The 22,847-nt window shown below is 40.9% G+C and overlaps 1 protein-coding gene across 2 annotated transcripts in view; it reads left to right on the top strand.

Annotated features, from left to right (window-relative positions):
* Nucleotides 1-240: 240 nt before the first annotated feature.
* The window catches only part of CD101 (CD101 molecule), a gene marked incomplete at its 5' end in the record, with an annotated part of 34,991 nt that continues 12,384 nt past the window's right edge, over nucleotides 241-22,847 (top strand). The window contains 6 exons of one of the 2 annotated variants that reach the window (XM_081224599.1): nucleotides 241-283; nucleotides 8,088-8,468; nucleotides 9,999-10,229; nucleotides 14,027-14,413; nucleotides 18,079-18,462; nucleotides 19,165-19,569. In XM_081224599.1, coding sequence (XP_081080725.1) covers nucleotides 241-283; nucleotides 8,088-8,468; nucleotides 9,999-10,229; nucleotides 14,027-14,413; nucleotides 18,079-18,462; nucleotides 19,165-19,569 — 1,831 coding nt within the window. Of the gene's footprint in view, nucleotides 284-8,087; nucleotides 8,469-9,812; nucleotides 10,230-14,026; nucleotides 14,414-18,078; nucleotides 18,463-19,164; nucleotides 19,570-22,847 lie in introns of both variants that reach the window. The other variant, XM_081224598.1, reaches the window with a different exon arrangement.

Below are 22,847 nucleotides of genomic sequence, written 5' to 3'. Positions count from 1 at the left end.
ATTTTTATTATGTATGTTTACCTACCCATGAAGATAACTTCATAAGTAGGTAAATTTGAATGATTAGCAAAGAGCCATATAAAACAAACTGTATTGCTCTTTGTAAGCTGTCTCTGTTTCTCAGTGGGCTGGAAACTGCACTATTACTTCCTCTTTATCTTGTAGTGAGAGCGCAACATTTGTCACTCGGCGTCTGAGCAACTTCAGTGACACCACCCGGAAAGGTCTCTACTGGTTCAAATGGCACGCTTCTCACAAGTGGCATCTTTTTTTCTCTTTCTGAGTAAGTGTCGTAATTCTGTAGGTTACTGTGTGTTGTCAAGGAGCTAGTCAAACGGAGACTGTTGGATGATAAAATGGGACAATTTGGTCTCTACAGGAAAAACCATGCCACACATCTCTGGTGTTGGCAATCATTTTTGACTTTTGATGATGTTCTTGGCTACCTAGACGTCCTTGAGTTCCAGGAGGTGCAATGTTAGGTTGAGTCCCATGAATCTGATCCCACTGGTTTTTATTTATTTATTTATTTATTTATGGCTGTATTGACTCTTCGTTCCTGTGTGAGGGCTTTCTCTAGTTGCGGCAAGTGGGGTCCACTCCTCATCGCGGTGTGCACGCCTCTGACTATCGCAGCCTTTCTTGTTGCGGAGCACAGGCTCCAGACGTGCAGGCTCAGTAATTGTGGCTCACGGGGCTAGTTGCTCCGCGGCATGTGGGATCTTCCCAGACCAGGGCTCGAACCCGTGTCCCCTGCATTGGCAGGCAGATTCTCAACCACTGTGCCACCAGGGAAGCCCCCCCACTGGTTTTTACATTTGTATGTGTGTGGCCAGAGCTGCTGATTTTGCTGGCCCTGCCTTCACCTTATGTTCTTGGGCTAACTCATCCCTGGAGATGGGAAGAGGCTTAACTCCTCAGACTGAGAGGTGATGCCTGATGTTAGAACTTGTCTAGATATATGTGCCTTGGGGATGTGGCCGGATGGAAGGAAGTGTCATGAGAGCACTTAGGAGTTTTAGGCTAACCTAAAAGAAGGTTCTGGACTTCATCTGTGAGCTGAAGTGGGAATTGACTACTAAGAGCCTGAGAAAGGGGCAGGAAGATTCACTTGGCTCTGCTGAGGGGCAAGTGGAAGGACCTCAGCCGGCCCAGGGGCATTTGTACATGGTTGAACAGGATGGCAAAAGGGGAAATTTGGGGGGAGATGGGTGAACAGATGAACTGGGGAAGGAATGAAATAGTTTCAGAGCAGACAGAGCAGGTGGCAGGTACTTTTTAGTGCTATGGGTTCTCTTAGCATCTGGTGAAGCCCATAGGCCCCAACTTAGAATAATTTTTAAATGTGTGAATTAAAATGTATAAGATGATAGGGAAAATCAATCATATTGAAATAGGGTTATTGAAATATTTTAAAGTAAATTTTGATGTAGTCATTTGTTTGCTTCATTATTTATGTATTACATAATAAGATCTGGAGGTGGTCTATTAACCACCAAACTTCAAAGTCGTAATGAGTATGAACAATATTTCAGGATATCTGCAATAGATGTAGTGTGATGTGAAAATATCTATGGTTTGTTGTCTACATTCATGACTGAAGAAAATGCTAAATTTCCATTAAGATTAGTGAAAATAAAGAGGTAGGTTTTTTTCCCACCCAAGTTTATGAATCTTTTCATCCCCCATGTGGACCCAAGTTAAAAAGTTCTGCTTTAAAGAGACTGGATGGAGTTAGTGAAGGGACTTGGACAATAGGGGAACTAAAAGAGCTTAGAATCAGTGTGACCAAGGCTGTGGCTAATACACGAAAAGGGTGCAGCATTCAGCTCAAAGGGGTGCTTAATAAACCTTGGCTTGAGTTGAATTGGGTTCATGTCTCAAAAGACATTGGGTAGTGTAAGGTAAAGATCAGATATGGGGCCTGCTGGGGTGAGAGGTGGCCTGCAGGAGGTTACTGGGACCAGTTGCTGGGTAATCAATGCCCACTAGACTGGCTTGGCAGACGGTAATGACTAGGTTCACTGGTGGGACCCTCTGGGGACTGTTGGCTGGTGTCCTGTTCAGGTGTCTGAGTGTGATTCTCAAGTGTCTGTGCTTTGTGTCTGTGAACCGTGTGTTTGGCTTGTGTATGGGGAAACTGGGCTTACATTGTGCAATAAGTCAGACAACTGCAAATTCTCTCTTTGTCTTTTTTTTTTTTTTTTCCTAGTGAGTAAGATGAAAGGCCTGGGAAAATGAAAGTAATAACCAAGGTTCGAAAAGGGGAAGCTTCAAGCCTTTCTATACCCCATTTAAACCATTACCTAAACTGGGTTATATAATTATTTCTTCTAAATTTAAACTCTTCCTAAGCACAAATTTTGTGTAGAGCCACAGTTTTTATGTGAAAAACATATATATCAGGAAGTAACTCGAAAAAAAATTTGGAAGCCTATTTGTCATTACAAATACAGAGGGAAAAACGAAGGAAATTAATTAAATGATGGATGATCAACTGACTAATTGCATTGTTTAGCAAATGTATACTTTGTCCTAATTAATTTTTTAAATAAATATATAAAGACTGATGAATCCTGTTAAAATATGGGGCCAGATGAGGTTAATGTCATGGATAAATGAGCTCTTAGACTTAGCTTTGCTTGGTCTGTCACCCCTCACCCTGAATAGCTGCCCTACAAATAAAAGTCATTAACATGGGAGGGTCCTGGGGAGGGGCTACTGTTTGTCTTACTGGGGCTGCATTCACAAAAAAAAAGAAAATCCACTGAATTATGGATGGAAGCATTCTCAGCCTCCAAGCAAAAAGGGATTTTATATGGGTAAAGAAAGAGAAGTCGCTTGTTGTGTTTGATGTTCTCCAGCTAGGTTTTGTATAAGGTGGAAGCATTTGAAGTTGCTGTTTTTGTGTATCAAAAGTGGCCAGGTGTTGGCCACATTTTATGTAGGTCAAATAGCTTCCATTCAAATAATACTGAAATAGAAAATTTGGCAATCCCAGTAATGCTTTTGGAAAAAGCCAACACCATTAGGAAATTCTTCGTGTTACAAAAATGTGACTCCAATGAAGCACGTCAATGCCAAGCTCTGTGTCCATTAGTCAACAAAAATCTGACCTGCTGTGCAGAGGTACCTAACCCTCTGTCTATTAAAAGAGAAAGCAATGGGTCAGTCCTCTGAGGTATTTCACTCTTTAGGAGGAGAGATATGTATAACATCCCACAGAAAACAGATTTATAATAAGATGCTTCAGTGTATGTATGATTCCCCATGCATGGCCATTTGAATTGGCCTCTGTCAGTCATTCCTTTTTACCTCCACAATATCTACTAAACCTTCACAGTTTCTTTCGCTTTTCCGAGTACCCTCCCAATCATGTTCTTGGCCTCGTGCCTCTACTAGCACCTTATGCCATTCATCATCCTCTCTCTGGCTTCATCCATGTCTCTCCTCTACAGCTCCTCTGCCCATAGACATGTAGAGGTTCCCGTGCCCATCCTCCCTCACTGCTCTGCCCCGTCCATCTACTCTTTCTAACCGCCGCCCTATTCTTCTCTTTCCCTTCTCCATGACGCTTCTTGAAGTAGTTTATGCTTCTTGCAGTTGCTTCTTACCCTTGAAATACTCTGCTTCTGCTCTATGGCAGTCTCTTTTACAAAGATTTCCACTGACCTCCTCCTCATCAAACTAAAAAGACTTTCGTCTGCCTTTAGAGTCCTTACCCTCTCAGCGGCATTCAGCAGTGCTGACAAGCTCTTTCTGCTTGGACTGTTTTGCTCCTTTGGTTTTCAAGCTACTGTGTCCTTGCAACCCTCCCACCTGATTCTTCCCTCCCTGACTCTTCCTTCTGTAGGTTTTGTTCCTCATCCTATCCCCTAAATAGAGAGATCCTCTCATAATCTCTCTTCAGCCCTCTCCTTACATTCCCTAACACTTCCCAGTGCTTACATGTAACTGACCTAATCTGCATCTACAGCCCAGAACTCTCCCTAGTTATGAACAAGCATTTACAGGAAGCAGTGAGGAAACAATGGACACAGCCAGGAATTTGACATGTGTAAATCCAAGTTCAGTTCTGGCTGCACCATTTACAACCTTGACATTGCTAAATATGGGAACATCTCAGAGTTCTTAAGAGGACTGGATTACAAATATTTTCAAAGGGTTGAGTAGATTTTAAAGTATAGATAGATAGATATAGCTACAGATATAGACATATATTTAAATATTATTTACAAATGTTTGCTGGATTTCCTTCCTGTTTATTCCATGGTACTCTAATTTAGTATTTCCAAAATTAAATGCACCGTCTTCTCCTTCACCTTCGAACACACAACAGTACCTTTTCCTGATATCCTTATTCCTGTTAACAGTGCCATTACTCCCAGTCACCCTTACAAAACCTGGTATCATCTTTGATTTCCTCCTGCCTTCCATCCCTCCATCTACCCCTTCTACCTCCAAGCATCTAAGACACTGAAAAACTCTATAGATCTTATCTCCACAGTGGCTCTTAAATTATAGCCACTTTCTTTCCATTTCTATTGCCTTCATCACTACTCTCCTGGGCTACTATCATTACCTGATGTCTAGTTCTAACTCCATCATCCTACACACTGTCAGGTTAATTTTACTAAGACCTTTCAAATACTTTCAGTGGGTTCCCCATTGCCTAATCAATCAAGTCCAAACTTTTAAACAGGATAGTCAAGCCCTTCATGCTTTGGACTCAAAATTCCTACCCACTCTTACCTCTTTCTATTAATCTTCATGTAACCCTCCCCCTAATCCAACTGATTACTCTCTATTTCCTGAACAATTCTTTTGATTACTACTTATACAGTCTTTTCATGAAATCTCCTTCACCTAAAAGCCCCTGTCTCTCCATTTAAATTGTCATAACCTTCTCCAAAGTCCATTTTGAATACTATATCTTCCATATACCTTACCTATTTCCCTCCCCCAAAATGTAATCTCTCCTTCCTTCAAATTCCTCAAAGTGCTTTTATCATATTTCTTTCCAGGACAGATGACTACCACCCTACTTGACTAAACTGTAAAATCAAGAAGTCAGAGACTATCCCAAACTCATCTTCATATCTTAGTCCTTGAAGCATCAGAAACACTATAAGTGGTTGAACAAATATTTATTGAATTAGTAGGCGAAGCAGTAGAAAATGAAGTGCTAATTTTCAAAATAAAATGTTTCACATGTGGTACCATCTCTCTGAAAAGTCATAAAGAATGTTAAGTGTTGGGCTTCCCTGGTGGCGCAGTGGTTGAGAGTCTGCCTGCCGATGCAGGGGACACAGGTTCGTGTCCCGGTCCGGGAAGATCCCACATGCCGCGGAGCGGCTGGGCCCGTGACCCATGGCCGCTGAGCCTGCGCGTCCAGAGCCTGTGCTCCGCAACGGGAGAGACCACAACAGTGAGAGGCCTGCATACCGAAAAAACAAACAAACAAAAAATGTTAAGTGTTGCCTAGACACCAAAACTAACATTGTGGAAACATGTCCTGACATAAACATCTTAGTGGTACCTCAGAAATCGTATTTTTAAAAACATTTTTGTCTTGAAATATAACATATAAGAAAAGTTAATAAAGCATAAGTGTGCAATTTAACTAATAAATAAAAAGTAAAAACCATGTAATCACTATGCAGGTCAAGAAATAGAACATTGCTAGGACCCTAGAAGCACCCACCCACCTTGCCACATGTCCCATCCAGACACACACACACACAATCACTTTCCTGACTTTCGTGATACCTACTTCCTAGCTTTTTTTAAAAATAGTTTTACCCGTTAGGTTTGCATCACTAAACAATACAGTGTGGTTTTTCTGCCTTTTTTTTTTTTTTTTGAGGTACGTGGGCCTCTCACTGTCGTGGCCTCTCCCGTTGCGGAGCACAGGCTCAGCGGCCATGGCTCACGGGCCTAGCCTCTCCACGGCATGTGGGATCTTCCCGGACCGGGGCACGAACCCATGTCCCCTGCATCGGCAGGTGGGCTCTCAACCACTGCGCCACCAGGGAAGCCCTTTTGCCTTTCTTTAAATTTTATGGAGAGTATAGTCAAAAATATTCTAAAGTGTTCATTCAGCATCTTTCATTAAACACAGTGATCCACGTTTCTGCAACCAGTTGCAATTCACTCACTTTCATTTCTGTATAAGATTCCATTTTATGAATGTACCACAGTCTGCCTGTTCTACTGCTGATGGACATATGAATGGTCTCTAGTTTGGGAGCTGTAATGAACACTGCTGCTGTGGATACTTTTTCATGTGTAGCCTGGTGCAGTGCTCACATTTCTCTAAGATGTATATCTAAGACTGGCTAGCATTGCTGACAATGTTTTAAATTACCTTTGTACTACAATTTTTTGGTAAATAATATTTTACAATTTTACTACTATATGGCATGGAGAACTATATTCAATATATTATAATAACCTATAATAGAAAAGGATCTGAAAAAGAATATATATATGTGTGTAACTGAATCACTTTGCTGTACACCCGAAACTAACACAATATTGTAAATCAACTGTACTTCAATAAAAAGTCATCTGTTTTGAAAAAAAATTAAAATTTTTTTCTCATATGGTCTAACTTCTATTCCTAAGTGCTTATTACAAAAAGAGCATAATATATATATATCACATTAACTGGGATTAATGAATAAATTAGTATATTTTAAATGATTACTGGAAATTTGTGTGATTGGTTGACTGATTGGATGTTTGTTTTCCAGTTTTGCATTGATTGTATCCATATGCAACTTTTAGTTGACTGCATCAGGTGACCTCTTACCCTTTCTCCCTATTTTTTTGCAGGTCCCCCCCTATCAGAATTGTCGTCATTCTAAATACTCAGCCTATACATTCTAAATACTCAGCATATACTCAGCCTATACTCAGCCTATACTCATGGTCTCTGTAATGTCATTTTCCCCCTCTCACTTTTTTTTCACTCTGGTCTCCTTTACTCTTTGTCCTTGTGGATTCACAAAATTCAGCAGATGCTCTGCTTCTTCCATGCCTACTTATGAACTCTATTCTGTTAATTCTGTAATACCAGCAATTGCTCCCTGTTGGACTCTTCTGATGTCTTTCCACTGAGCCCTAGGCCCCGAGTGAAAGATCTAGCTCACCCTGTGACATCTCTGTCATTTGTTCTTTGTTCTTTCTGTTACACAAAATAAACTAGGCTTTAATATTAACATAATAAATAAATACGTACCTTTTAATTTCTAAAAAAGTCTTGATTTTGAAAAGGTGTATGTCAAAGGAAATGTTACCATTGAATAAGATTTTCTCCTTTAAACCTAATACTTGAGATTTGTCCCAACAGGAGACATTCCATAGTGGTCCCAACTGAAAACTCTGGGTAAGAGAATGACTAAACTAAATCTGATCCCAGATCCTGTTGGACTTGACAGTCATTTTTTATGAAGATTTTCAATAAAGCTGTAGTGGCTCTTTAAAAAATTACAAAATGAAAAACCCTCCACGGTATAGAGAGGAAGTGCTGCTGCTTCTTCAGATGTTAATTTTAGCTAGTCTTGCATCACATCTGGCCTGGAGCTACAGATATTTCCAACCAACCAGCAGGAAAAAGCATGGCACCAGGAGCAGTGCCATAAACTCTGCCTCTCCAGCAATCATTTCTGTGAGAAAAGCTCGATGACAGGTACCTAAGAATTGGAGGCTTGAGGAAGTATATTGAGGAATTTTCCCATAAAATAATGTAAAAGGTGAATTATTATACATCGTATTTACTTCAGGTGCACTTAGATAAGCAGATATGTTTTACGAAAGTGGTCATGTTACATTGATGAAGCTAAACATTTTTTTAAGAGACTAGAGATTACTATGGAAGTTAAACTTATAAAAGAACAATTAACTCATCAAGCCATTCCGCTGCTCCTCGTCCTGAAGAAGGTATTGAACATTTGAGTTGATTATAGCTAATAACCTGTGATCTCATTTTCTAGAATTGTAATACAGGGAGCTACATAATGTGGCACATTGGGAACTGGAGCACTAATCTATTTTTATTCCCCTTTCTTTCTCCTACTTGCAAGCTAAGCTCAGCACTGGCCAGAGAGAAGTAACGGTTCAGAAAGGACCACTGTTCAGAGCTGAAGGTTACCCCATCAGCATCGGCTGCAACGTAACTGGCCACCAGGGACCTTCTGAGCAGCATTTCCAGTGGTCTGTTTACCTGCCGAGAGCCCCGACCCAAGAAATCCAGATCATTAGCACCAAGGATGCCACCTTCTCTTATGCAGTGTATGCACGGCGGGTGCAAAGTAGGGAAATCTATGTGGAGAAGGTCCAGGGTAACTCAGTCTTTTTGCACATCTCCAAGCTCCAGATGAAGGATTCCGGCGAGTACGAGTGTCACACACCCAACACTGATGGAAAATACTATGGGAGTTACAGTGCAAAGACAAATCTAATTGGTAAGCTGTGTGCCCTCCTCTTCTAGCTAGCCCCTGAGAAGCCAGATTCTCCACCAACACGATACCTTGCAATGTGACATGACTTTATATTGTGCTGTTTGTTTTGGCAAAAGAGCCCACATACCCCTCTGGATATTTTGGAGTTTGTCACAAATAGGTATCTCATATTCCCTAAAACTCTTAATTCATTTTCCCAATCGACTTTGTCATGAAAAGTTAGATAGTACGTGGTCTTCCTAGGCCTTGCCCACAGCTATTTGTAGGTTGATAATAGCACAGCATTAGACAAAGCTTTGAGAGTTCTCGTTATGTCTCTTCTCAGAGGCAGAATATTAACTTGATAGAGGAGCCAGTATTAATATATTTAATATATGTTTATATATAATTAATATACCATAGGAAGTAAGTCATTAACTTGGAAGTAATTATTCTCAAACTACCATTCTCTAACATAGTTACCTATGGGACAAGGGTCATATTATTTGAAATTACCCTTTTGTCCCTTTGCCTAGAATATCTTATTACTCCCTTTTCAGCCTAGCAAACTCCTACATATACTTCTGAACCCAGTTTAGGTATTACCTCTTCTGTGAAACCCATTCTGTCTCAGGCAGTATTCCCATCTTTGTTCTTTCTTGATGCTCTGTTATTAGTACTCACCTAGTTTATGTGGTAATTGGCTACTTACATGACCCTCTCTGACCTCACCTTGAGTTCCATGAAAAGAAAACATTTACCTCACTCGCTAGCACAGTGGTTAGCTCTGAGTAGATGCTCAATAAACATTCATTTTTGAATCTAAGTGTTGCTTTCACATAAACTTAGGCTGTGTGATTTCCTTTGAGGAAGGAAAGAATGGTAGGGTAGTAGGATGGTTTTTGAAACTTTGGTAAGGGTTGCATTTTGGCTCTGAATGATAAATTATAACAGATTATTTCAGAACTTTATTTTATAAAGGAGCAGGTGAAGGCCCAAGGAAGTGAAGTAACTTCCTCCAATTCATGGAGTCAAATAGGGACAAATATAGGATCAAAATATAGTCTTCTAGCTCCCAGTGCTCTTCCCATTTAAAACCTCTGTGTCTGAATAGCTAAATTGGTTACAGCCTATGCTAAAAATGTAAAATCAGGGTCAATACAACAGTGAACCAATAGCTTTGCTGAGTTCCATAGTCTGTATGTATATAGATGCCAGTGTTCCTGTTGGCAATAGGGAAAGCATATGGCTGGTGGAAAAACAACTCAAAGTATATACTGTACAGATGTTGGGTCAGGGCACCATCTTCATCTAAGGAGGCTAGTCTGACAGGTACTCAGTCAATTACAATCATTCCTTTGCATCCAGTCATTCCAGATACCCTCTCTGCTGCCATGACTTCCCAGACTCTCAGTAAGGAGGAAGGTGAGCCATTGGAACTTACCTGTGAGTCATCCAAAGCCACAGCTCAACATACTCACCTCTCTGTCACCTGGTACCTGATGCAAGATGGAGAAAGAAGCCAAGCCAGCAAGATTATTTCCCTCTCCAAAGATTTTATGTTGCTCCCTGGGCCCTTGTATACAGAGAGGTTTGCAGCTGGTGACGTGCGTCTCGACAAGCTTGGGGTCACTACCTTCAGGCTGTCCATAGGGAGGCTCCGGCCCTCAGATCAGGGCCAGCTGTTCTGTGAGGCAACTGAATGGATTCAGGATCCGGATGAAACCTGGACTTCCATCACGAAAAAGCAGACAGATCAAACAACTCTGAGGGTCCAGCCAGCAGGTAAATATCTTCTCAGGAAATTCATTAACAGCTAGTAGTGGGTATTTGGGGGATATCTTTCTTCTTTTTTTTTTTTTTTTTGGCTGTGCCATGTGGCTTGTGGGATCTTAGTTCCCCGACCAGGGATCGAATCTGCACCCTCGGCAGCGAAAGCTTGGAGTCCTAACCACTGGACCACCAGGGAGTTTTCTCTTTTTGTTTTTTTCTAATCTTTTGTTGGATCCAAAATATCATTAGAAAGTTTGAGTAAATTTTGTTTTTGTCATCTGGGAAGCATAAGTAAGAAGGACAGATTTGGGGCTCTGTCCACGGGAGGTTTTCTATGGGATAAAATCTGTTGAATGTTAGGTAGATTCCACAGCCATGCATGGAAATAGTTTTGTTGCCACTCTTGCCAGGCTCTGTGTAAGCACTTTATCTATAATACATTATCTAATTTAGTCCTAACAACCACCCTCTGAGGCAACTAGTCAAGTCCCCATTTTTGAAACATGACCCTGAGCCTCAGCTAAATGCTCTGCCTTAGCTCGCTCTGCTGGAGCTGGCGTTGGAAGACAGGTGTATCTCTCCAAGGCCCTCTCCCCACAGACACCTGCGCCTCAGAGTAGCCTATTTCCAACGTGAAGCCTTGTCTTAGTCACTGCTCCTTCCACCTTACCCCGTTTCCTTGGAACGGTGTCACTCTTCATGATCCATTGACACTTTCGCCAAAGCAAGCAGGAAGCCTCCATTTTGATTCCTGGTCTCTCCACATGGGCTTTGGTCCAGTAGGGGGACATCTATAACCATATATATCCCTGCTAAAAGCAATGATCCAATAGTGGGTCATTGAAGTTTTCTTTCTTTTTTTTTAGGAGGAGTGTTATTCTATTCTATTAAAAATTGTCCTGATGGTGTTACATGTCCAAATTATACTCAGGGAGTCCTTTGGAGACACATCACATGTGCTTCTTTCCCCTCTCTTTGAAAACAATTTTTAAAAATGTAAAACCCTTTATTTTAAAATTTTTATTTAGATCAATAAAAATTGTATACGTTTAAGGTGTACAATATGATGTTTTGATATCTGTATGCACTGTGAAGTGACTACAATCAAGTTCACTAACATACCCATCACCTCACATGGTTGTGTTGTGTATGTGGTGAGAATTCTTAAGATCCTTCTTAGCAAATTTCAAGTAATGCCACACAGTATTACTAACTGTAGTCACCATGCTGTACATTAGATCTCCAGAACTTATTCATCCTGCATAACTGAAACTTTGTACCCTTTGACCAATTTCTCCCCACTGTCCCCACTCCCCCAACCCCTGGTAACCACCATTCTACTCTCCACTTCTATGTATTCATTTTGTCAATTTTTAGTTTCCACAATATTTGTCTTTCTGTGTCTGGCTTATTTCACATAACAAAATGTCCTCCAGGTTGATCCATGTTTTTGAAAATGGCAAGATTTTCCTTTTTTCATGGCTGAATAATACTCCATTGTATATATACATACCACATTTTCTTCATACATTTATCCTTTGATGGACACTTAGTTTGTTTTCATATCTTGGCTATTATGAATAAGGAACATAGGGGTGCAGATATCTCTTTGAGATACTGATTTCATTTCCTTTGGATATGTACCTGGAAGTGGGATTGCTGGGTTATATGGTAGTTCTACTTTTAGTTTTTGAGGAACCTCCATATTATTTTCTATCATGGCCATACCAATTGACATTCCTTGTACACTAACAGTGTACAAGGTTTCCTTTTTCTTCTCCATCCTCACCAACACTTGCTGTCTTTCGTCTTTTTGATAATTGCCATTCTAAGAGATGTGAGGTGATATCTTGTGGCTTCAATTTGCATTTCCCTGATGATTAGTGATGAGCATCTTTTTCCATATTTTTGGTCACTTGTATGTCTTCCTTTGAGAAATGTCCCTTCAGATCCTTTGCTTGTCTTCATATTAAGTTATTTGGGGGTTTTTTTGCTATTAATTTATATGAGTTTCTTATCCATTTTGGCTAGTAACCCTTTTTCAAATACATGGTTTGCAAATATTTTCTCCCATTTTGTAGATTATCTCTTCACTCTGTTGATTGTTTCTTTTGTGTGCAGAATCTTTTTAGTTTGATGCAATCCCACCATCTATTTTTACTTTTGTTGCCTGTGCTTGTGGGGTCATATTCAGAAAATCATTGCCCAAAATGATGTCAAGAAGGTTTTCCTTCTATTTTCTTTTCTTTTTCTTTTTTCTTTTTTTTTTTTTTTGGCTGCACCATGTGGCATGTGGGATCTTAGTTCCCTGACCAGAGACTGAACCTGTGCCCCATGCAGTGGAAGTGCAGAGTCTTAACCACTGGACTGCCAGGGAATTCCCCTTTCTGTTTTCTTCTAGTAGTTTTTCAGTTTCAGGTCTTATGTTTAAATCTTTGATCCATTTTGAGTTTATTTTTTTAATATGGCACGAGATAGGAGTCCAACTTCATTCTTCTGCATGTGGATATCCAGTTTATTCAACACCACTTATTTGAAGAGACTATCTTTTCCCTGTTGTGTATTCTTGGCACCCTTATTGGAGGTTAATTGACATAGATTCATGGATTTATTTTTGGGTTCTCTTTTCTGTTTCATTGGTCTATATGTCTTTATGCCAGTACCATATTGTTTTGATTACTGTAGCTTTGTAATGTATTTTGAAATCAGGCAATGTGATACCTACAGCTCTTGCTCAAAATTCTTTGGCTATTCAGGGTCTTTTGTGGTTCCATATGAATTTTAGAATTCTTTTTGTCTATTTTAAAATGCCATTAGAATTTTGATAGGGATTGCAATGAATCTGTAGATTGCTTCGGATGGTATGGACATTTTAACAATATTAATTCTTCCGACCCATGAACATGGGATATCTTCCTATTTATTTGTTTCTTCTTCAGTTAGTTTCATCAGTGTTCTATAGTTTTCATTGTACATGTCTTTCACCTCCTTGGTTAAATTTATCCCTGAGTATTTTCTTCCTTTTGATGCTATTGTAAATGGGATCTTTTTCTTAATTTCTTTTTCAGATAGTTCATTGTTAGTGTATAGAGATGCAACTGACTTTTTTTTGTATGTTGATTTTATATCCTGTAATTTTACTGAAATTCTTTATTAGTTTTAACATCTTTTGGTGGAGTTTTTTTGGGTTTCTATATGTAAGATCATGTCATCTGCCAACAGTGACAGTTTTACTTCCTTTTTTCCAATTTGGATGCCTTTAATTTCTTTTCCTGTCTAACTGCTCTGGCTAGGACTTCCAATACTATGTTGAATAGAAGTGGTGAGAGTGGTCATCCTTGTCTTATTCTTGATCTTAGAGGAAAAGCTTTCAGCTTTTCACTGTTAAGTGTGATGTTAGCTGTGGACTTGCCATATATCACATACGCTTTTAACTTCGGAAAATTCCACTGGATATGCTCAGCCAAAAATGAGAGCAAGAAATCACAATTTATATCGAGTCAACATAGTATAAAATATTTTATTTAAAAAGATACATTATTGTGTACTTTACACATCTATGCATACATCTTGCTTAATAGGATTGCATTCAGAAAATCATGTATGTTGTTCTTTCTAGGTGATTTAAAGAGTAATCAAGGGCATTTTTTAATTCTAGGCATTTCTTTGGCTTACCTTCTCCTCAGAACTGATCTCCCACATGAAATTCAATCCCTGTACTATTGTAACAGGAGGTAGCATCTCTTTCTAGTATTGAAAGGATAGATGCAGTGGCCTCTCTATATATCTGCCTTGCTTTTGTTTCCTAGTGAGAGATTTTCAAGTCAACATCATGGCTGAGAGCACGGTTCCTGAAGGAAAACCCTTAGAACTGGTTTGCCTGGTCATGGGCGGTGGCCAGTACCCACAGCTTCAGGGCACTTGGTTCTTCAATGATGTTAAAATGGCCCACATTGATGCTGGTGGAGTTCTGCATCTGAAGAAAGACTATCAAGAAAGAGCAAGTCAAGGACAGCTCCAGGTTTCAAAGTTAAGCCCCAAGGCTTTCTCTCTCAAGATCTTCTCTGTGGGTCCAGAGGATGAAGGTGCCTACAGATGTGCCGTGGCAGAGGTGACAAGAGCTCAGATGGGCTCCTGGCTGGTGCACCAGAAAAAACAGTCACCAGACAGCTACGTGCACCTGAGGAAGCCAGCAGGTATGTAAAGTTGGGGCCAGACACGATTGGGCTGCTTTTAAATGCCCTCCTTTGTGAGTACAGGATGCCTTCATGGACACAGGGGAGGTCTCCTGAAGTCAGGTGTCAATCAGATCACTTTGAGGTAGAGTGGAGTACTACAAAGGAAAGCACCCAAACCAGCTGAAGACCTGAGTCCTATTCCTGAGCCATTAAATGGGCCATGATCATGAACACACTATGTACTTTACCTCTAGATCTCAGCTTCTTCAACTGTAAGATAATGACATCTAATTTGACTGTCCTTAAGTACCTTCTTGCCATCTTAGATTCTTTGATTCTATTTGCTGTTATTTCTAATTTTTGTCCATTGGGTATTCTTTCAGCAGAGAACACCTGTATTAATGAAGCCCTCTGTCTCCTTGTTGCGTGTGTGTGTGTGTGTGTGTGTGTGTGTGTGTGTTTTGAGTAGATTAAGAGGAAAGAGCTTACACTTGCCCCCTTTCTGGGAAATAAACACCCACATTACCCCTCCTACTACTGTGACATCTTTTAGGTGTCTTTCATCAATTCTCTATTACCTTAAACTGATACTAAGTCTTAATTCTGCACCAAAGCATGACTCAGAGTAAGAAAAGAAGAAGTAAATGATACTGGGCAGACTCTATTGCCTGCATGTTGCTATGATGTCATGAGATGCCTATCCAAATGGGTCTGAGTATCTGGAAGTCCACTCAGGTCTTGTTTAGTTTCTGAAGGCTGGGTGACCTTAAACGTGTTTGAATTATCAGTGCTTTTTGTGTGGAGAGAAAACTGATAAATCCACAAGTAATATTAGGATCCTCTGGGCTGGATATTAAATTCAAAGTCTAGAAAAATGAATTGCCCCAAATTTTTGGTTTTGCAAAAACCAAAATCAAAAACAAAAACAAACTAAAAATGAAGATATCCTTGTTGTACTTGCTCACTGGAGGCCTCTCCAAAGATAGAAGCATTCCCCTTCCATCCTCTTCTCCATCACCCCATTTGCTGGGAGTGAAGACGCACAGCTTTGGCCTAGAGTGGCGAGCCAGGAAGTGTGTTGGTGGTAATTTTGACACTAAACATTTGTTCTGACTTGCTAGGATTCAGAAAAAACTATGTAGGCGTGTTTACATATTTACACAGAGCTAAATCTCGACTTCATGTATCTGTCTCTGCTGGAGCAGATCTGTAAATCTTTCATAAACTCAGGACATAAGAATTTCTGCTAAAGAGACCTAAAGCTGTGCTTCATGGCACACAGATCACAAGCCTATCAAGTAGTTGGTCTTCCCAAGCTAAAAATAATCCTTTGTGCAGGCTGGAGTCCAGCCTGTTTCTTTTTACGTAGAATAAAAAAAGTTTATTAACAGATTTATTAAAGATCCTGTTGAGCATTTGGCTTTGAAACTCAAACCATTACTTCAAGTATGAGCAGAGTTTTATCACTCCGTGAATGTTTTAAACAGAAGAGGGTACTCCCTACTGCTATGCATGTATACCTTACACTTGCATGGTGAGTGTGTTACTTCTTACCGAGAGGCAGTAATGACCACAGTAAACTAAGGAAACCACAGCTAAAAAAAAAAAAAAAAACTGAAGCTGGTTGAAACTAATCATAATGGTTATATTTGAGTAGTGAGATTATGAGTAATAATTTCCCCTCTAATTTCTAAACTTTAGTTATGAGTCTATTTTTAACTTGAAAAAAAAATAAGTATAATTATGCCTCTAATACCCAAAATTTGGAAGCAAGTTATATATATGTAATAGAGAGATAAATAGATATAGATATATTAACCTATTTGTGGACATTAGCCTTCATTCTGCCTTTGTAACACATACATTTTACATAAAGTGCTTAAAGACTGAACTCCTTCCTCAGCAGGGAAGATCAGTTTGCAGATTCATTTAGATCCTATTTAAATTTCTAATGCCAGTTCTATTTTGTTTTCCTGGGAATTCCCTGGTGGTCCAGTGGTTAGGACTCCATGCTCTCACTGCCGAGGGCCTGGGTTTGATCCCTGGTCGGGGAACTAAGATCCCACAAGGCCAGAAAAAATAAATTTGAAAAAAAATCTATTTTGTTTTCCTTTTCTGGCTTTGAACTCCTCTGCTTTCACAAAGTGCCTGTCATTACACACTAACGCTAATAGCTCACCTTTGCTGGGTACTTCTCCTTGCCAGCCGGGGTAAGCCCTTTGCCTGTGCCATTCATTTAGTCCACTCACAATGCATAAGGGAGGTGTTATTATTACCCCCATATTTACAGGAAAGGGAATTGAGGCTCAGAGAGGTCCACTATGTTGCCCAGGATAATTCTGACTCCAGTGACCTTGACCTGAAGCATGAGGCTGGGCTGCCTAGGATGCATGAGCTTGAGGGATCTTTACATTGCCCACAAAGCAGCCAGGACAAGGCCTTGCACAGGAAGTATCTGTTTGAAGGAATGTCTGCATTTCTACACATCTTGAATTTCCCATCTGGAAGCCTGATTTACATTTATTGTTTTACACTATAGTTCAGATATAGGAAAGATCTCCCTTCAACAATATATATGAATGAATATATGATTTAAAAAGAGAAATGTATATGTATGTGTATATGTATAGGTAAATATACATATTTAAAACATACTTGGGGGGGCTTCCCTGGTGGCGCAGTGGTTGAGAGTCCGCCTGCCGATGCAGGGGACACGGGTTCGTGCCCCTATCCCGGAAGATCCCACATGCCGCGGAGCGGCTGGGCCCGCGAACCATGGCCGCGGAGCCTGTGTGTCCGGAGCCTGTGCTCCGCAACGGGAGAGGCCACAGCAGTGAGAGGCCCGCGTACAGCAAAAAAAAAAAAAAAAAAAAACATACTTGGGGAAATGTATAAATATATTTATTGTATATATATATTTATATATACATACATTTTCCCCCAAGTAATTGTTTTTTGTTTTTTGGGGGGTTTTTTGGTTGTTTTTTTTTGCGGTATGTGGGCCTCTCACTGTTGTGGCCTCTCCCGTTGCGGAGCACAGGCTCCAGACGTGCAGACTCAGCGGCCATGGCTCACGGGCCCAGCCGCTCCGCGGCATGTGGGATCTTTCCGGACCAGGGCAAGAACCCGCGTCCCCTGCATTGGCAGGCGGACTCTCAACCACTGCGCCACCAGGGAAGCCCCAAGTAATTGTTTTTTAATGGCAGTATTTTGAACAGAAATATAATTAACAATACTCCTTCACTGTTCAGAATACATACTAATTAGGGGAAGGTAAATAAGGAGAGGAAGGTCATTTTGAACTGTGAAAGTCTGAATTCTAAAAAACTAAACATTTAAATAAACACAGCTTCATTACTTTCAGCCTCATACACCAACCATAATTAATTTAACAAAATATTACCAGATGTTTTCCCAACTAGATGTTCCTAAGGAACAAATCACTAAAAATTAGGGCAAATTATAAATTGTTTAAGTGTAAATAAGTTCTCCTGGTATTCCTTCTGCTGTTTCCACTATTTAAGTGTTGATGAAATCTTTTTTTCTGGGGGTAGTGCAGGAGTAAACAACCTGATAGGATTTGTCACAAAGTTGTCAAGTCCTAATTAATGAGATTTCATCGTTTTTTAGAAAAATTTTCATTTACTTGAAATAATTTTTTTTTTTTAATCTGTAATCCACAGCAAGACATGTGGTCGTGTCTACCAAGAACAGGCAGCAAGCAGTGTGGGAAGGAGAGGCGTTAACCCTTCTCTGCAAGGTAGGTGGAGCTGAAAGTCTCCTCTCTGTGACCTGGTGGCACATCCCACAAGACCAGACACAGCCAGAGTTTGTGGCTGGAATGGGGCAGGATGGTACCATGCAGCTGGGTGCCTCCTACGGGGAACTCAATAACCACAGCAACACAAGGCTGGAGAAGATGGACTGGGCCACCTTCCAGCTGGAGATCACCTCCACCACCATCACAGACAGCGGTACGTATGAGTGCAGAGTGTCTGAGATGACCCGGAACCAGGCCAGAGATCAGAGCTGGGCTCAGAAGATGTCAGTCACTGTAAAACCTCTGGGTAAGTGTCAGGGAAATCCTTTTCTGAACTCATGTATCATCAGTATCTTCCTTCTGCAGTGGAATGCTGTGGAATTCGATTGTGTGTCACCCTGAATCCCCTAGTTATGGTACGTGTACCCCAGGACACAGAGCAGAGTCTCTGGCTACCATGTCTGTCAACTGATCTCTGAAGTTTACTCGTCTTTATAAGGATCATCTTTAGAGTAAAACTTGTAAGTTGTTATTCAAGGCTAAAAACAAAATCGTATGAATTGGAATAGACTTAGAAAAGAGATATGCCAAATGGAGCGGAGCCTCGTGCATTCAGCCTTCTGACAGCTGCAGCCCTGGGATTGCGGAGTCTCCTGGAGCACGTGCAAAAGAGTGATGGTGCACCCAGGAGTGGGGATGAGGGAAGGAGGCCAGCCAGTGGGGCTGGGGAGCACCCCACCCATTCAGCAGCAGCTGTCTAAGCAGCAGACTGGAGAAACACTGCCTGTTTGTTGTCTCTGCTGAGAACACTCTTTAGAAGAGGGTCAACTTTAGAAAACTGAAGTCAGACTTCAGGACAGACTGTACTGTGAATCAGCTTTTACCCCCACATATTTGATACTCCCAGTGTATGAACGCATAGTTCAATGTGAGGAGGCAATGACTAGGACAACTTGTACCTCAATTTGCTGAATGTATTAGAAATTGTGTTTCACATTTCTGCCTGCAGAGTCAAGTTTACAAGTTAGTCTGATGAGCCGTCAACCACAAGTGAAATTAACCAACACCTTTGACCTGTCCTGCATAGCGAGGGTTGGCTACTCTGACCTCAAGGTTCCACTCACCGTGACATGGCAGTTCCAGGCAGCTAGATCTCGATCCTTTGATCTGCTTCTTCGAATCACCCATAATGGCACAATTGAATGGGGGAACTTCCTACCCCAGTTCCAAAAGAAGACGAAGGTTTCACAGTCTTTATTTCATTCTCAACTCCTAATCCATGATGCCACCGAGGAAGAAGCAGGAGTTTATCAGTGTAATGTAGAAGTTTATGACAGAAGTTCCCTACACACAAACGGCCCCGTGAGGGCTTCTGCCATCTCTCACCCATTGAGGATCACTGTCACTTTACCAGGTAAACACTACTTGAAATTAATCCTGCTTTTTTTTTAAACATTCCTCCCATTTAAGTAAGTTGTAGAATTAAAGCATAAAATACCTTTTCCCCAAGTTTGTATTATAAGTAAGCACCATATGTAAGTGATATCCAGGAAGGGAGAGGGGAGGGATAAATTAGGAGTCTGGTATTAACAGATACTCACAAGTATATATAAAATAGATAAACAATAAGGACCTACTGTATAGCAGAGGGAACTATATTCAGTATCTTATAATAACCTATAATGGAAAAGAATCTGAAAAAAATATGTATAACTGAATCACTTTGCTGTATACCTGAAACATTGTAAATCAACTATACTTCAATTAAAAAAAGGAACCAGAAACAAAAACAAAAACACACACACGCACACACACACACACACACACACACACACACACACAAAGGGATATCCAGGTTAACATTAAGTTAATATGCACAAAATGGCCATACTGGTTTTTGTTTTTGTTTTTCTTTGCCTGTGTTGAGTCTTTGTGCCTGCAGGTGGGCTTTCACTAGTTGCGTTGAGCTAGGGCTACTCTTCATTGCGGTGCGCAGGCTTCTCATTGCGGTGGCTTCTCTTGTTGCGGAGCACAGGCTCTAGGCACGTGGGTTTCAGTAGTTGTGGCATGCGGGCTCAGTAGTTGTGGCACACGGGCTTAGTTGCTCTGCAGCATGTGGGATCTTCCCAGACTAGGGCTCGAACCTATGTCCCCTGCATTGGCAGGCGGATTCTTAACCACTGTGCCACCAGAGAAGTCCCGCCATACTGGTTTTTAAAACATTGAAATACTTGCACACTGACGAATTATAACTGTTGCCCCTTCCCCATTTCCCATAAGTCCCCACTGCTCAGCAGCTAAAGGGAACCACGTGGCACAGCAGGGGACCTCTAGGACCAGATCCAGTGACGAGGCATTCTTTCGGATTGGTCAGTACCCATGCCTGACCAGTCATTAAATGTTTAGAATGTGTCCCCTGGTGGTATGGATAATGTAAATCTCACTAAATACATTTATCCATTCATTTTGATATGTTAATATACAAGAGTTAGAGAATTTATGATTACAGTCAAAATAATTTACCTTGTCAGTTGGTAATAGAGGATAGAGATTAAAAGTAAGACACAGGGCTTCCCTGGTGGCGCAGTGGTTGAGAGTCCGCCTGCCGATGCAGGGGACACGGGTTCGTGCCCCAGTCCGGGAGGATCCCACATGCCCCAGAGCGGCTGGGCATGTGAGCCATGGCCGCTGAGCCTGCGCATCTGGAGCCTGTGCTCCGCAACGGGAGAGGCCACAACAGTGAGAGGCCCGTGTACTGCAAAAAAAAAAAAAAAAAAAAAAAAGAAGTAAAAGTAAGACACATCTTGGCAAATTCTGCTGTGCCAGTATCTTTCATGACTTCCATTCTCTTAGGGCAGAGTGTTCAAGAGGCTTTGATGTCATTTAGACCTGACAAGCACTGGATAGAAGCATCACTTTGGACAAGGCACTTTAATCTGTCCAAGCCCAGGTGACCCCCATGTGTAAATTGCTGATGTGCAGTTTAAAGATAGCGACACGTTCCTAGTACAGTGCCTGACACACCAAGCAGACGCTCAAACATGGTAGCAGTCATTATCTCAGCTACTGAGCAATATTTTTGGTAATAGTAATGATCTCCTTGTTGATTAACTCATGCCTTAATTTACTTGTCCTTTCTGATGTATTTCAAATTGTTGGTTGAATCCTGTCTTCTTAAAACTTCTCTTTTCTTGGCCTTATGACACAAGATTTTCTTGGTTTCCTTCCTGACACTCTGACTGCTCCTTCTCATTCTCTTTTGTAGAATCTTCCTCCTCCACTGACTCATCCCTTTCAGTTTCATCCTCAACTTCCTCTCTTCTCATTCTGTACAGTGTCCCAAAGTGGGCTTATTCCTACCCGGGGATTCAGGCTATATACTGACAAATCCCAAATTCATTATCTTGAAATACTTCTCTTCTGATCTCCAGACTCATCAATGCAATTGCCTCTAAGACATGTCTACACTCAATATGTCAAAACATAAATACACCATTATTATCCCTCCAAAGCTGCTACTCTGACATTGTTCTCCATGTCCCCACCATCCATCGGTGATCCAAGCAAGAAGCCTGAGTCATCCACTACTCCTCCACGTCTACCTCATGTCCAAACTCCCATTACATGGCAAGCAAGGTCCTTTACAACCTGATACACGTATGTCTTTCCTGCATCGTCTCTTTCCACTTTCCATCTTGAGTTTGAGCCCCAGCCACACTGAACTACTGGTAGTTCCTCAAATACTCTATGCTCTCTCTCATTTTTAGTCTTTGTTCAAGTTGCTTCTTTTGCATGGCATTCCTTAACCCCTTCTCCATCAGATTAATTCCTATTAAACCTTAAGACGTAGCTTAGACATATCTCCTCCAGGAAGCCTCCCCTCACTCCCATATTTGGGTTAGACAGTCCTGCTCTGTGCTCTGACAGCCACTTCTGCATACCTCTGTCCCACCTGGGTGACACAATCCTATAATCTCTAAGCCTCTATCCTGTATTAGTCTCTTCCTCTAAGCAGAGACTGAGGGGAGGGATCCACAGAGCCTGGAAGAGTCTGGCACATAATATAGTATGTGCTTAATAAATGTTTGTTGAAGGAAGAGTAAAGGGACCTACTGGCAGCATCAATAAGCAGTCACAAAAGTAGAACCGGTGATGTCAGCAAGAAGATAAGCATAAGATTTGGAAGCCAGGCTTTACCATTCATCCTTCTGGCAAAGCAGGAAAGCTCTGGGTTAAAGGATAGTTGACTCCATATCCATACAATGTTCCCACAGTCGAGTGGCTGCAAAGAGACACACAGTTGTAATAGCCCACGTACAACTTCCTCTTGTTTACCCATGTTTGCCGGCAGATACAATTAGACTTAGGCAAATTGTGGATCTAGGAGTATCTGGATAGTGAACACACAGACAAAGCATTAATAGAGCCACTTTCTCTCAATTTGATTTATGAAATGCTACAGAAGAGAAGATGTCTGTGCCAAAATATTGAAGCATTTTCTTTTCTTTTATACTGGAGTATAGTTGATAAACAATGTTGTGTCAGTTTCAGGTGTACAGCAAAGTGATTCAGTTATACATATACATGTACGTATCTATTCTTTTTCAAATTCTTTTCCCATTTAGGTTATTACAGAATGTTGAGTAGAGTTCCCTGTGCTATACAGTAGGTCTTTATTGGTTATCTAATACT

The sequence above is a fragment of the Mesoplodon bidens genome (genome assembly GCF_964165515.1).
Source record: "Mesoplodon bidens genome assembly, chromosome: 2".
Lineage (NCBI taxonomy): Eukaryota > Metazoa > Chordata > Mammalia > Artiodactyla > Ziphiidae > Mesoplodon > Mesoplodon bidens.
Note: the sequence above shows the minus strand (reverse complement) of the source record. Positions and strands in the feature narration are given on the sequence as shown.